The sequence below is a fragment of the Tilletiopsis washingtonensis genome, assembly GCF_003144115.1.
Source record: "Tilletiopsis washingtonensis strain MCA 4186 unplaced genomic scaffold FA09scaffold_12, whole genome shotgun sequence".
Taxonomy (NCBI): Eukaryota; Fungi; Basidiomycota; class Exobasidiomycetes; order Entylomatales; genus Tilletiopsis; species Tilletiopsis washingtonensis.
In genome coordinates this window covers 379,847-391,941 of record NW_020312009.1, presented here as the reverse complement: position 1 = coordinate 391,941, position 12,095 = coordinate 379,847, and the positions used below count along the sequence as shown (strand labels likewise).

The 12,095-nt window shown below is 67.3% G+C and overlaps 4 protein-coding genes across 4 annotated transcripts; 2 read left to right on the top strand and 2 right to left on the bottom strand.

The window, feature by feature from the left end:
* Window positions 1-35: 35 nt before the first annotated feature.
* Window positions 36-1,055, top strand: FA09DRAFT_330312 (hypothetical protein). Its single transcript, XM_025742553.1, has 2 exons — window positions 36-541; window positions 597-1,055. Exons 1-2 carry the CDS (start codon window positions 103-105, stop codon window positions 929-931), a joined length of 774 nt encoding a protein of 257 aa, XP_025597927.1. The 5' UTR covers window positions 36-102; the 3' UTR covers window positions 932-1,055.
* FA09DRAFT_319300 (hypothetical protein) lies at window positions 956-5,781 on the bottom strand. Its single transcript, XM_025740935.1, has 7 exons — window positions 5,236-5,781; window positions 4,717-5,030; window positions 4,401-4,534; window positions 3,644-4,349; window positions 1,870-3,588; window positions 1,466-1,813; window positions 956-1,410 (listed from the first exon to the last, which is right to left on the bottom strand). Exons 1-7 carry the CDS (start codon window positions 5,561-5,563, stop codon window positions 1,012-1,014), a joined length of 3,948 nt encoding a protein of 1,315 aa, XP_025597926.1. The 5' UTR covers window positions 5,564-5,781; the 3' UTR covers window positions 956-1,011.
* Window positions 5,782-5,941: 160 nt separating this feature from the next.
* FA09DRAFT_42087 (TBC-domain-containing protein) lies at window positions 5,942-7,949 on the top strand. The gene is made up of 7 exons (XM_025745654.1): window positions 5,942-6,471; window positions 6,604-6,832; window positions 6,891-7,081; window positions 7,138-7,228; window positions 7,282-7,429; window positions 7,500-7,614; window positions 7,680-7,949. The coding sequence occupies exons 1-7, from the start codon at window positions 6,196-6,198 to the stop codon at window positions 7,695-7,697; spliced, it is 1,068 nt and encodes a 355-aa protein (XP_025597925.1). The 5' UTR covers window positions 5,942-6,195; the 3' UTR covers window positions 7,698-7,949.
* Window positions 7,950-9,064: 1,115 nt separating this feature from the next.
* On the bottom strand, window positions 9,065-11,825 carry FA09DRAFT_42110 (Pkinase-domain-containing protein). The gene is made up of 3 exons (XM_025745655.1): window positions 11,351-11,825; window positions 11,104-11,286; window positions 9,065-11,051 (listed from the first exon to the last, which is right to left on the bottom strand). Exons 1-3 carry the CDS (start codon window positions 11,713-11,715, stop codon window positions 9,083-9,085), a joined length of 2,517 nt encoding a protein of 838 aa, XP_025597924.1. The 5' UTR covers window positions 11,716-11,825; the 3' UTR covers window positions 9,065-9,082.
* Between the last annotated feature and the right edge of the window lie 270 nt (window positions 11,826-12,095).

Here is a 12,095-nt window from a genome sequence, read left to right as displayed (position 1 = left end):
GCTGCGCGACTGCGCCTCTCTCGTCCGCTCCATCACTGCCCTTCTCTTCGTCCGTCAAGCTCGGCCCCGCAGCACCTCAGCGCGCTCGTCCCGCCGCCGGCCATGACGCAGCGCAGCGTGGCCGAGGCGGCGCCGTTCTCCGTGCCGCCACTGCCGCCGCCGACGCTGCTCGCCGAGCTGGCCGCGACGCCGCTGCAGCCGCTGCTGCTCTCGCTGCTCGCCTACCACCGCGAGCTGGCGGCCTGCGTGCTCACGCTCGCCTCGCCCGTGCCGGAGCCGCCATCTGCATGTGCACACCTGGCCGGCCTGCCGCCGCTGCAGGCCCTCGAGCAGCTCGATGCCTTCCTCGCCGGCGTGCTGGACCTTGCGCGCGAGCATCAGGCCACACACGCCCGCGTCGTGACGGCCATGCAGCGCGTGCGCGAGCGCGAAGAGCAGAAAGAGCAGGCCATCAAGAGGCTGGCGGCGCTCAGCAGTGAGATGGAGGGGCTGGTGAACGAGGCGCAGAGCAGGCTCAAGGCTGCACGGCGCGCCATGGACGGTGAGTTGCGCCTGTTGGAGCCGCCGGAAGTCTCACCCTCACTCTTCGCACCCAGCCCCATTGCCTGCCGATCGGCTCCTCTCGCACGCCACGCTGCTGGGTGGCACCACGTCTGCGCCGCCGCACGTCGTCGCACAGCTCAACTCCTCGTCTCCGCCGCCGCCCGGCGGCCCGCTGTTGGGAGCAGGCGGGCCCGGCGCCTCGCTGCCGTTCCCGACGGAGGCGCAGCTGCGCTCTGGCGCACTCGGCGCCAAGCCGCCCAGCTGGCGCGACTTTGGCAGCAAAAAGGAGAGGCGGGAAGAGCAGGAGGAGACAGCTGTGCAGCGCAGCGAGGGTTGGAATCTGGGCACGGCAGTGGAGGAGGACACAGGCTTCGATCTCGACCTCTAGCAAAAACAGATCATCACAAGGGAGGAGTGCTGCGGCGCAGAGGGTGCTGCCAAACATTGCATTTGCGTTACTGTCGGCTGTCACGGCTCGGCGCTAGGCGTGCCGACCGCGGCCATCGGCGTCGAGGCTCCGCTGCCGGGCAGATTGCCCTGCGCGGCCGCCTCGTCAGACTTCTCCGGCTCGTCGCCGAGGATCTTGAGGAACTCGGCCAGGCGTGCCTTGTTGCCGCCCGCCTTTTTCTCGAGATACTCGCGCAGGCCGTCGCGCAGCACGGGCTGCCGGCGCAGCACGTCGCTCAGCTGCTCCTTGGGCAGCTGGATCAGCGCGCCAAACGAGCCGGGCGCCGTCTGCCGTGCGCAGAGCACAAAGCCGTCCCAGAGCAGCGGCGTCGTCCAGACCTTCTTGGTGATGAGCCGCGTGAGCAGATTGGCCGAGACGTAGTTCGAGAGCGACTTGTAGGTCGAGACTGCCGTCATGGCCTGTGGTGCGGGTGTCAGCGATGGAGCGCGAGGGAAGCGGCGCAAGGCGACTCACGAGGCGCATGAAGATGCTTGGCAGCACTGGCTCCTCGACGATCTGGTTGAGCACGGCGCCAATGACCTCGCTGCGGAAGATGTCGGGCATGCCGAAGCAGATGCGCACCGCGTCGACGGTGGCCTTGATGCCGATCTCCGTCTCGGAGTGCGCCAGCAGCACCATGAGCTCGACGGCCGTGAGCAGCGAGCCGGCACGGACGCGCGGCAGGTTCGTCGACACGCTGCCGAAGCCTGCAGCTGGCGCCACGACGACGGAGGCAAAGAGCGACTTGATCAACGCGCGGTCCTCGGGCTTGCCTGACTTGAGCATCGTCACGACGCGTGGCAGCGACTTCTTGATCTCATCCTGTCGCAGCGTGTCAGCGAATGCCAGGCGCCGCTGCAGGGATCAGTCACTCTCACCTTGCTCAGATCAGGCATGATTGGCACCAGGAAGCGCGGGTCGACGTTGCGCTCCTCGACAAGCTTCTTGACGAGATTGACCAGCTTGCCTGGCCGGCCCTTCTCCGTGAGCACCGTGAAGGCGCACAGAGCCAGACCGTCGGCGCCCTCGGGGAAGTTGCGCAGGCAGTTCAGCAGGCCCTCGTGCTTGGGGCCGAGCGACTTGATGAGGTCGGCGATGTGCAGCTCGACGGCGGACTGCGCCGATGGCAGCATGCTCGGATAGGCCGCGAAGATCTCGTCGAGCAGACTCGGCACCTTGATGCAGAGCGCGAACAGGAGCTGCACATGCCGCAGCACGTCGGCCTCGTCCCACACTGGCGCAGCAGGCTCCGCCTTGGCGTCTGCTGCTGCCGCCGCTGTGTCGTCGGATGCAGGCGCAGAGGATGCGCCGTTCGCTTGCGGCGGAGAAGAAGCCGACGCCTCGGACTTGACGGGCTGCTCCGCAGCCTCTTCCTTGGCTTCCATCTGTTCGTCTTCGCCCTCGGCGGCCGCGTCCACAGGCTTCTCCGGTGCAGGCCCCGAGATGATGCGCAGTCCTTCGCGAGCCTGCTCCAGCACGTAGCCCTCGAGTGCCGGCGACTGGCCCACCCAGCCGCGCACAGTGATGATGGCGGCGTTGCGCGTGGGCTTGTCGGCGCTGCGTGTGAGGTCGAGCAGGATGCTGCTGGCGGCCTGGCGAGACGGCGGCCGCACGAGCGCGACCTCGCGCAGAATCGTGAAGCCGACGCGCATGCGTGTTCGGTCGACGCACAGCTCTCGCAGGACTTCGATGACGGATGAGGGGATCGACGGCACATCGGCGAGCAGGCGCTGCAGGGCCTTGTCGTCGCCCTCAATCACAGGCAGCACCTCCTGCACGAGCCGGCTCAGCCAGCGTTCGTAGTTGGAGCTGGGCGCTTCGTCAGCTGCCGCCGAGGTGTCGCGCTGCTTTGCGTGTCGCCGGCGTGCCATGGCATCGCAGTGCCATTCCTCGGCCATCCACTGCGCCGCAAAGGCGATGCGGTTCTGGAAGTCGGCCCGCACGAAGCCGAGCATCAAGGCGCGCACGGCGTCTGCGTGCGCGCCGACGGTGCCCTCGGCCTCGGCAACCTCGCGCCCTTTGCCTTTGCCCTCGGCGCCATCTTCACCGAGATACGCAGATGTATCGGCGAAAGCGCGCGTGGCCAGTCGAGTCACCAGCGTAGCCCAAAGCGCGCGGTCGGCATCGCCTGTGACGCTCGGCCCGGCCTGTGCCTGCGCAGCCTCCTCCTCCACGGTGATGAAGCGCGGTGCCATGCCCGCCACGCCCATCTCGCACATGTTCGAGACGGTGTCGTGGATGAGACCACGTGTCTCGGCCTCACTCAAACGCTCTGGCGGCGGCAGGACGAAGCCTTCCAGCGCAGCAAACTCGGATGAGGAGCCTGCGCCGGACTTGCTGCCCTCTGCCGGCCCGTCGTTGGCGGGCTCAGGCGCGCCTGTCAGAGCCAGCTCGTCCTCGTCGACGTCAATCTGCAGAGGGTTGAGCGCGCTGCCCCCTGCGCCGTTTGTCTGCGACTGCTCGGCAGCAGCAAAGGCTGGCGGCATCGATGGAGGTGCCCCCGGCGGCGGCCCCGGTGGCGGACCTGGAGCCGCACCAAAGCCCATGAGAGGCGGCGGAGCGCCAGAAGCGGCGCGGATGATGCCTGATCGCGTACGCTAGGAACGGAAGGCGTCAGCGTGTTCATGCAGGCATGTACACCGCAATGCTCACCTCGATCGCCTCAGCCAAGATCGCCGGGTTCAGCTCGCTCAGACTCGCGAGCGTGAGCTCAATGACGAGGTGCGCCTCGAGGCTGGCTGCGTTGAACATTGACAGCGGATTTGCGCGTCCGGGCTGCGCCGCTGCTGCTGCGAACGCCTGAGCGCCAATCGACACGTCCAGTGCAGGATGGCTCGGACCGGCAGGGATCACAGGCGCTGGCCCAGGTGCTGCAACGGGCTCGACCTTGGGCACGGCGGCAGGAGCTGGCGCAGGCGCAGCTGCCGCTGGTGGCGCAGCAGCAGGCGGCGTCGGTGCATCGCTCCCCTCGCCAGCGTCGTCGAAGTCGGACCACCTGACCTTCTTGCGCTTCGGCTTGCCCTCCTCTGCCTTCCGCTTCCCGTCGGCCTTTGTCTTGGCAGCCAGTCGCCGCTGCGCGTCCTCCCGCGCAGCCACCTCCATCCTGGCTCGCTGTCGCGCAATGGCATCGACGAGCTGCTGCGCGTGTGCGCCTGCGTAGCTGTTGCGCTCCGGGTGGAAGTGGAAGAAAAGCACGCGCAGCGTCTTCTCGGCATTGCGGATCTCGTGGTGCGGACGTCCAGCGAGGGCCACGGGCGTCCAGGACGTAAGTGCCTCGAGCACGATCGGCGAGAGCGTGGGCCGCGCCTTGGCCAGCAGAGCCAGCGTGTTCAGCGCGGCAGTGATAAGCGTGCAGTTGCTGCAGGGAGAGGTCAGCCACAGCCGCCCGAGCCAATCACGTTCCACTCACGCTGAGGTGAAGACGACAGTGATGAGCTGCGTGAGATACTTGTTCGCCTCTTGCTCGAGGTTGGCCACATTCAGGAAGGGGTGGTTCGGCGGGATCATGAGCAGGTTCGCATCGTGGTGCTTCGGCGTCATGTTCTGAGGTAGGCTGTCAGCTGATGGCCGACAAAAGGTCATGACTGCGCCAGCATGAAGTAGTCGCCGCAAGCTGGCGCTGCAAGCAAGATGTGTCTCGCGCCTCGTGTGACTAGACCTGTGCACGCACCCTCTCCCACCATGCTTGCGCAGCAGTACCCGTCCAGCTGTAGCACGTCACTCACTCGTGGGTCATTCGCCGCCCGTGTGCCCACCAGAACAGCCCGCTGCCAGAATTTGAACACCGCGATGCGCACACCAGTGCCCGCCTTTCCCGCCGGTGCGATTGAGTCGTAGGCAGCCGCAGTGCGCGCCTTGAGCTGCTCGATGGCGCTCCATGCGCGCGCCAGCGCCGGGTTCTGCGGCGCCTCGCAGCACAGACGGAAGAGCAGAGGGTAGAGCGAGGTGAAGACCTCAATCGCTACCTTGGTCGTGTTGCTTGGCGGTGAAGGCCCGGAAGAGAGGTAGTGCAGCAGCGTCTCTGGGACCTGAGGTGCCACTGGAGGTGTTCGTGCATCAGCAGTGAGCTCGAAACCTTGGTATGGCGACGACGACTGGGCTGTCCAGCCGCAGTAACGTGCAGCCCGACACTGGCCCAACCTGGCTCGCAGCGCAGAGGTTGCTGCGCCACGACTCTCTTTCCATGTCCATGCCTGCAATGCACAGCCTCTGTCCCGCCTGTGCTCGCTGCCCTCTGCACTCACGTTGAAGCTTCGTCTGCGTATTCAAGCTCGGCCGGCAGAAGACGAGGCTGCAGACGCGCAGCACCCAGGTGGTCATGCTCGGCCCAGCACGCGGAATGAGGCCGATGAGCGAGGAGAACAGCGGCGGGATGTTGCCCGGTGCCGCATGCAGCACCTCGTACAGCTGCTCGAGCGCCGCATCCTCGGCGGCCGGCGACGGCGCCGAGAGAGCGGCCGAGAGCAGCGACAGAGCGTCGGGCGGCGGCGGGCCGGCCTGAGCTACGCCGCCGCCGGGCGCTGCCATACTGCTGCCCGCCTGCGCCGACGAGGAGGCGCGAGGAGCGGCCATGTCGAGGACGATGACTTCGTGCTGAGCTCCAGTCGCCTAGGTGGCTGGCTTGGCCGCAGCCCGGCAATATGCTTCCGCCGGAGCAGCAAAGTCCGCAGCAAGCGCGCCTGGCGTGGCCAAGCCGCACTGCTCTGAGCGTGGCACCGTGCGGAGAGAGAGAGGAAGAGGTGGTGCAGCAGAGGCGGCAGAGGAGAGGAGATCGAGGCGGGAAGCCAGGGAATGGGCGCAGCCCAGAAGCCCTCGAGGCGCGCGCGAGTAGCGCCAGATGCACAGACGTCTCGCGCGTGGACGGCTCACGTGCCACGGCGCCGTGCGACCCAAGACGTACGCGCCTCGAGCCCCAGCCGATACCGCGCGGGTCGTCGTGGGCCCTGTCGACCTGACCGTCATCACCCGTCGTCCTCAGCAACAGCGCAGCGCAAGCGGCCACGCTGCAACACTGGCCGCACGGCCGCACTGCCGCAAGCGTCGACGAAGCGTCCAGCCCCACCCACGCCATCCTTACGACCCGCACGACCCCGCAACGTCAAGCGCCTGCCGGCTCACTCGGCGCGCCTCCACACGCTGCCGCGCGCGCGTAGCACCAACCTGGACTGAGAGCGCGCTTTCTGCCTTCGCAGCCTCGAGGCGTGATGGCTTCGCGGCACACCACAGCCTCGCCTCGCGCGACGGGCTCCAACGACTCGTCGTCGCTCTCGCTGCCCAGCAGCCCTGCCGCGACGCCCACGTCGGTGGAGGTGGCCTGGACGCGCTTCTTCGAGCGGCACAAGCCGCTGCCGGCGCCGGCGGCACAGCGCGCCTCGGCCCCGCAGGCTCTGCGTCGCAGTCGCATGCGCAGCGAGACGGAGTACCTCGAGTCGATGCGCCGGTTGCGCAGGCTCGTGCTCAGCGGTGTGCCGAGCGATGAGGTGAGTACCGCGCTGGGGGCCCCTGGAGCAGCTCGCGAATCTGTGAAGATGAGCCGCGCCGGGTGCAGGCTGCCCGTCTGGCTCAGCGTGTCAATCGATGCACAGGCTCATGTCGTGCTCCTTGCTTCGCAGTTCGTGACGCCATATGGCCCAACACGCCCTCTGCTGTGGAAGCTGCTGCTACGCGTCTCATGCCCCGCGGGTCCGTATCTCACGCTGGTAGCCAAAGGGCCCTCGACGGCGCACGCCAAGATCCGCAACGACACCTTCCGCACGCTAGCGACGGATCAAGGCTTCAAGCGCCGTGTAGACGAGGGCATGCTGGTGCGCCTGCTCGAAGCCTTCGTCTGGCGCAATGATGGTGAGTCGGCCCGCGTGCAACTCGCGGCCTAGGCGTGGCCTGACTTTCGCTACGGCAGATGGCGAAGATGAGCCGACGGATGGCACGATGAGCTTCTCCTACGTGCAAGGCATGAACGTGCTGGCCGCGCCGTTCCTCTACGCCATGCGCAGCGAGCTCGAGGCCTTCTGGTGCTTCACCAGCTTCATCGAGGAGTGCTGTCCGCTGTACGTGCAGCCGACGCTGGCAGGCGTGCACTCTGGGCTTGATGTGAGTAGCGGCAGCGCTGCATGAGAACGCCAAGCTCAGACTCTGCCGTCACGCAGCTGCTTGACAGGTGCCTGCTACTCGCGGATGCCGCCCTCTACACCCACCTGCGCTCCAAGAACCTCACAGCAGAGCTCTACGCCTTCCCTTGTAAGTCTCTCGCATGGCAGTGACGTTGCTTAGTCTGATCCCAGGCACCGCAGCTGTTCTCACGCTTTGCGCTTGTACGCCGCCGCTGGACGAGGTGCTGCAGCTGTGGGACTTCCTCCTCGCCTTTGGCGCACACCTCAACATTCTCTGCGTGGTGGCACAGCTGCTGCTGATGCGCGATGCGCTCATGACCAGCACGAGGTGCGCAACGCCGTATGTGATCTACGACACAGGCTCAAGGCTGATTCAGACGTTTCGCCTCGCTTTGCAGCCCCATGAAGCTTCTGCGCAGCTTCCCGCCGCTGCAGGCGCAGAAGATCATCGGCATCACCGTCACGCTCGTGCGCGACCTGCCGGATGCGCTGTACCAGGAGCTGGTCCTGCATGTGGGTGCTCTCGGCGCATCCACCTCTCGACGATGCTGACGCACGGGCCGTCGCTCTGTCCCCAGACTGGCGTGCGCGTTTGACAGTGCCCTACGCTGCGAGCCGGCCTTATGAGGCTCGCTTCGCCTTCGGCACGTCGCTCGCCAAGCCAGCGCGTCCCCGCGCTCATCAGGAGCCACTTACGAGCGCATGAACCTTCACGACCCGTCGACGACGTCCGAGGCTTGGTCCCGCGAGCTGTACCTGTAGCTGTACTCCCGACACGATGACTGTGACGCTCGAGCCCCACACGATCGAGCAGGCTGCGGCGCCGCAGAATCCCGAGATGAAGCGTGCGCCCCGACAGCGAGCGCATCGAGCAGCCGGAGCCTCGTCGGTGCACCACAGATCGCAGCGATGAGGAGGAGGAGCGTGCATGGCGGGCAAACCGGCTTCGGCCATGCCCTCATCGAGGCGCTAACGAGCTTAGGCTAGCCACACGGCCTCACCAGCCGCAGCCTTCGACGTGCCTTGGCGGCGCGGCTGGCAGAACGGTTGGCAGCTCTCGCCGGAGTCCGGCCGTTCGAGTGCTGGCCGGCCGCCTGTCATGCGTGCAGGAGCTCAGTTCTGGCGCGGCGGCTGCAGCATGCAGATGTCAGAGAGCGTGCGTCTGCGATCTCTGGGGCTCCGCATCGGCCCCGGCCTTTGTGCGTGCCCGAGCTCGGCGGAGCGCGCGGAGTTGACGGCTCGCTGCGCGACGTGCAGGGTCGCGACGATCGAGAGCGCTCTCCGAGGCACGCTAACAAAATTTCCGCTCCTGCGCCTGCTGCTGACGGGCAGGTCCCGCCGGCTCACGCTGCGGCTGCATGCTGAAGAGTCATGAGCACGACGTCCCGCCGCCGTGTCTGCCGCACACGCATGCCAGCAAGCTTGGCACGGCGACGATTGAGCGCGGGCAGACACAGTGCCGGAGCGATGGCGACGACGGCGAGCGTCAGTCTCGGAGTAATGCTGGGGCGGGCTCCGCCGTCGGACGCCCCATCATCGAGCACGTCCAGCATCGAGCACGTCAACACGGCAGCAGATGAATGTGGGACACGAGTGTGAATTGCAGAGTGAGGTGTAATGAGTTGAGCTAGACTAGAATCCGCGATAGAGCGAAGCTCGGGCAACGAAGCAAGCGTCGACAGCGCGCGGGACGGAGGTGGGTCCTGCGCAACCTGCGCCTAGGGTAAGGCGGGAGTCGAGCTTGTGTTGTGGCTGCTTGGCTAATAATGAGAATCCGTAGACCGAGAGAGGGCGGGAGTGAAGAGAGTGAGGTGCGCGACGTGAGGGGGCTGAGTGAGGTGACGGCAGAGAACGCGTGGGAAGAACGAGCGGCGGCACAAGCAGGGAGAGAGAGGAGCGGTCCCGGACGAAGGCGAAGGGCGGCGGGTATTAGAGGTGCGCGATGATGAAGTAGGGGCGAAGAGGAGGGATGAGGGGAGGACTACGCTGCGATGGGAGAGGAGCGCGAGGCGCACTCGGGACTGCCGCCGCGTCGGCCGACCGTCGAGTCGCTGCCCTCGTGGCTCTCGTCGCGCGTGTGGATGTCGAATGCCTGCGGGCTCGCGCTGTTGAGCGCCGGCATGTGCATGTGCGAGAGCTGCGAGGCCTGCTCCTCGCTGAGGCCGAGGCGGCGCAGGTGGTCGCGCCAGCGAGTGTCGGTCGAGTGGCTCAGCAGCTTGCTCTCGTGTGGCCGGCGGCTCACGCTCTCGAAGCCCTGTTTCGGCCGCGCGATGATGTCGGTGCGGTGCGCCGGCGACGGAGGCACCTCGGTGATGCGTCGCACGCCGAACGGCATGAGGCTGCGCACACTGAGGGTCAAGTCGCTGTCGGCTGCGCGACGCTGCGCCGCGGCGCTCTTGCCGCTGAGGCAGATGGCGTTGGACAGCGCTCGGCGCCGGTACGCGGGGCGCTCGAGTTGCGACTCGTCCGATTGCGGGCGGAGCAGGCCGTGCGCGATGAGCGAGTCGTCGAGAGCCCGTGCACGCAGCGTCGTGTCGTCGTCGGCAGTGTGCAACGCGTACGACTCCGACGAGACCTCGCGGCCGCGACGGTGCTTGGAGAAACTGTTCGAGAGGCTGTGCGGAGCGCTCGCAGACGTGGGATCTGTCTCGTAGGCGTCGGCGCTGGTAGCCGGTGAAGACGGCGTCGGCAGCGGCGAGGCGTCTGGCGACGAGGCGCTGACGGGCCGCGTGCGCGATTGCGACGAGACGCTGCACGACGAGCTCGAGCCGGCTGGCCCGCTGGTCGTGGCGGACCCAGCAGCACTGCGCGGTGCTGCTGTCTCGCGCAGTTCTGACTCGCTGTCGTCGGCATCGCCATCGCCGTCGGCGTGCGCAGCGGCCTCGGCCTGTGCGCACTCCTCCTCCAGGCGGCGCTCCTCTGCCTCCTCGGCCTCCATGGCGGCGAGCTCGTCCTTGAGCTCGTTGGACTCGCGCTCGAGGGCGCGCTTGAAGTCGCTGATCGACTCGATGAGCTCGACCTCGGCAAAGCGCGAGAAGCCCTCTGGCCGCGTCCAGCTGGCGTTGCTCTTGTGGTAGGCGGCCAGCCACGGGTGCTCGAGCGCCTCCTGCGCAGAGATGCGCTCATCCGGGTCCCAGGTGAGCAGCTTGGAGAGCAGGTCGATGGCGAGCGGCGAGGCCTTGGGGTACAGCTTGCTGAACGGCACCGCAGGCATCGTCGGCAGGCTCTTGACGTAGGTCTTGGCGCGCTCGCTGCCGATCTTGTCGATGGTGGCCTGCGACGGGCTGCCAAGCACGTTGTTGATGCGGGCGATCTGATCGACGTAGTCCTTGCCGGCAAAGATGGGCTTGCCGGCGATGAGCTCGGCGAGGATGCAGCCGACGCTCCACATGTCCAGCTCGGCGCCGTAGCCGCCCTTGAAGCACAGCATCACCTCGGGCGCGCGGTACCATCGCGTGGCGACGTACTCCGTCAGCGGGCCGCCGGGCCAGGCAAGACGCGACGTGCGCAGCCGGCTCGGCACGGCCGCGGCGTCGGGCGTCGCCTTGGCCGCACGCCCGACGGTCTGCGACATGGAGCTGTGGCGCACCTCGACGGATGCAACCGTGTCGGCGACGGGCTCCACCTCGGGCGACTGTAACCGCCCGTCGTCCGACGTCGGCGGGGCCGGCTGGCCCGGCGTGGCGTGATCTTGCTCCGGCTCGGAATGATGCGACGAGTCGCTGCCGGCCGCGTGTGGCGGCGCGAGCTCACTCGACGAGGCGTGGGCGCGAGCGAGGCCGAAGTCGCACAGCTTGAGCTGGCAGTCGGCGTTGACGAGCAGGTTGCCCGGCTTGAGGTCACGGTGGATGACGTTGGCAGCGTGCATGTAGCGCACGCCGCGCAGAATCTGCGCAAGGAAGTACTGCAGGTGCGAGTCGGACAGCGACTGGCCGGAGCGGATGATTTGGCTGCACATCGTGTCAGTGGATGGCATCAGAGCAGCACCGTGGTGCGACTCACGAGAGATCGGCCTCGCTGGCCTCCATGACGAGGTAGATCTCGTTGAACTCGATGAAGCTGGCGTCGAAGTCGAGTAGCGCCGTCACGTTGCCGCACATGCCGATATGCCGCAGCACGGCGACCTCGCGCAGCGCTCGGCGGGCGAGCACGTCGCGCTCAAACACGCGGGTGATCTTCTTGATGCTGCGGTGGCTGCTGTCAGTGGATGTATGCGCGGTGGCACGATGCGCTCCCGGCTGTTACTCACGCAACATTGCAGTCCAGCACGCTGTCCCTCGCCAGCGCCACGCAGCCGTACGCGCCGATGCCGAGCTCGCGCAGGAACGTGTAGCGCTTGTGCACGTGGAACGGCACCTCGAGGCACTTGAACGAGTGGTACCCGCGCGCCGAGAGCTTGTGCGGGCTCAGCGGGTGGTCCTCGGAGCTGTAGCGCTGGCGCGACGACGACTGCGACGGGCCGCCGGGGCCGCCACGCGTGCGCGTGCGCGAGCGCGTCGCCTGGCGGGCGCCGACCTGGTGCGTCGTCGGCGACGCGGGCGGCGGAGGAGTCATTCTGGACGAGGAGGCGACGGGAGGCGGCGGAGATCGCCGGGTGGGTTGCACCGACGGCATTGGGGTGGTGGTGTCGGCTGATATAGGGATGGCGCGCGGCTCCGGCGAGCACTTGTCCTCGTCGAGATCACAGCTGATGCAGCGCGACGAGTCGTGCGTCACAGTGTGGCTTCGAGACAGGAGCAAAGAGAACGCTGAGTCGCCCCTGTGCGTGTTTGACGCCGCTGGCCGAAGAGGTAAGGGATGGCCTAAATGCGGTCGCGCAGCAGGCGAGCAGGCGTCAGGACACCGGAACGTTCAGGGCTCGCCGACGGTGCGGAGCCGCTCGGAGCCGAGCAGGAGCAGGCCGGGAGAGAGGAGCGTCCGGGGTGGTGCGCGACGTGGCCGACTTGGGCGCCACTATAGGCCTAAAAGGGGTGCAGTTGGGCGGAGAGGCAGGC

What these genes read in the sequence shown, in the direction of transcription:
- FA09DRAFT_319300 (XM_025740935.1), bottom strand. Translation starts at nt 5,563, where the DNA reads ATGGCCGCTCCTCGCGCCTCCTCGTCGGCGCAGGCGGGCAGCAGTATG. An exon ending in TACGCAGACGAAGCTTCAAC is followed by an intron (nt 5,031 to 5,235) that starts GTGAGTGCAGAG and finishes GAACACCTCCAG; the next exon opens with TGGCACCTCAGGTCCCAGAG. An exon ending in TCATGCCTGATCTGAGCAAG is followed by an intron (nt 1,814 to 1,869) that starts GTGAGAGTGACT and finishes ACGCTGCGACAG; the next exon opens with GATGAGATCAAGAAGTCGCT.
- FA09DRAFT_42110 (XM_025745655.1), bottom strand. Translation starts at nt 11,715, where the DNA reads ATGCCGTCGGTGCAACCCACCCGGCGATCTCCGCCGCCTCCCGTCGCC. An exon ending in GTGCTGGACTGCAATGTTGC is followed by an intron (nt 11,287 to 11,350) that starts GTGAGTAACAGC and finishes CAGCCACCGCAG; the next exon opens with CATCAAGAAGATCACCCGCG. An exon ending in GCCAGCGAGGCCGATCTCTC is followed by an intron (nt 11,052 to 11,103) that starts GTGAGTCGCACC and finishes CACGATGTGCAG; the next exon opens with CCAAATCATCCGCTCCGGCC.
- FA09DRAFT_330312 (XM_025742553.1), top strand. Translation starts at nt 103, where the DNA reads ATGACGCAGCGCAGCGTGGCCGAGGCGGCGCCGTTCTCCGTGCCGCCA. An exon ending in TGCACGGCGCGCCATGGACG is followed by an intron (nt 542 to 596) that starts GTGAGTTGCGCC and finishes CTTCGCACCCAG; the next exon opens with CCCCATTGCCTGCCGATCGG.
- FA09DRAFT_42087 (XM_025745654.1), top strand. Translation starts at nt 6,196, where the DNA reads ATGGCTTCGCGGCACACCACAGCCTCGCCTCGCGCGACGGGCTCCAAC. An exon ending in GCGGTGTGCCGAGCGATGAG is followed by an intron (nt 6,472 to 6,603) that starts GTGAGTACCGCG and finishes CTTGCTTCGCAG; the next exon opens with TTCGTGACGCCATATGGCCC. An exon ending in GCGTGCACTCTGGGCTTGAT is followed by an intron (nt 7,082 to 7,137) that starts GTGAGTAGCGGC and finishes GCCGTCACGCAG; the next exon opens with CTGCTTGACAGGTGCCTGCT.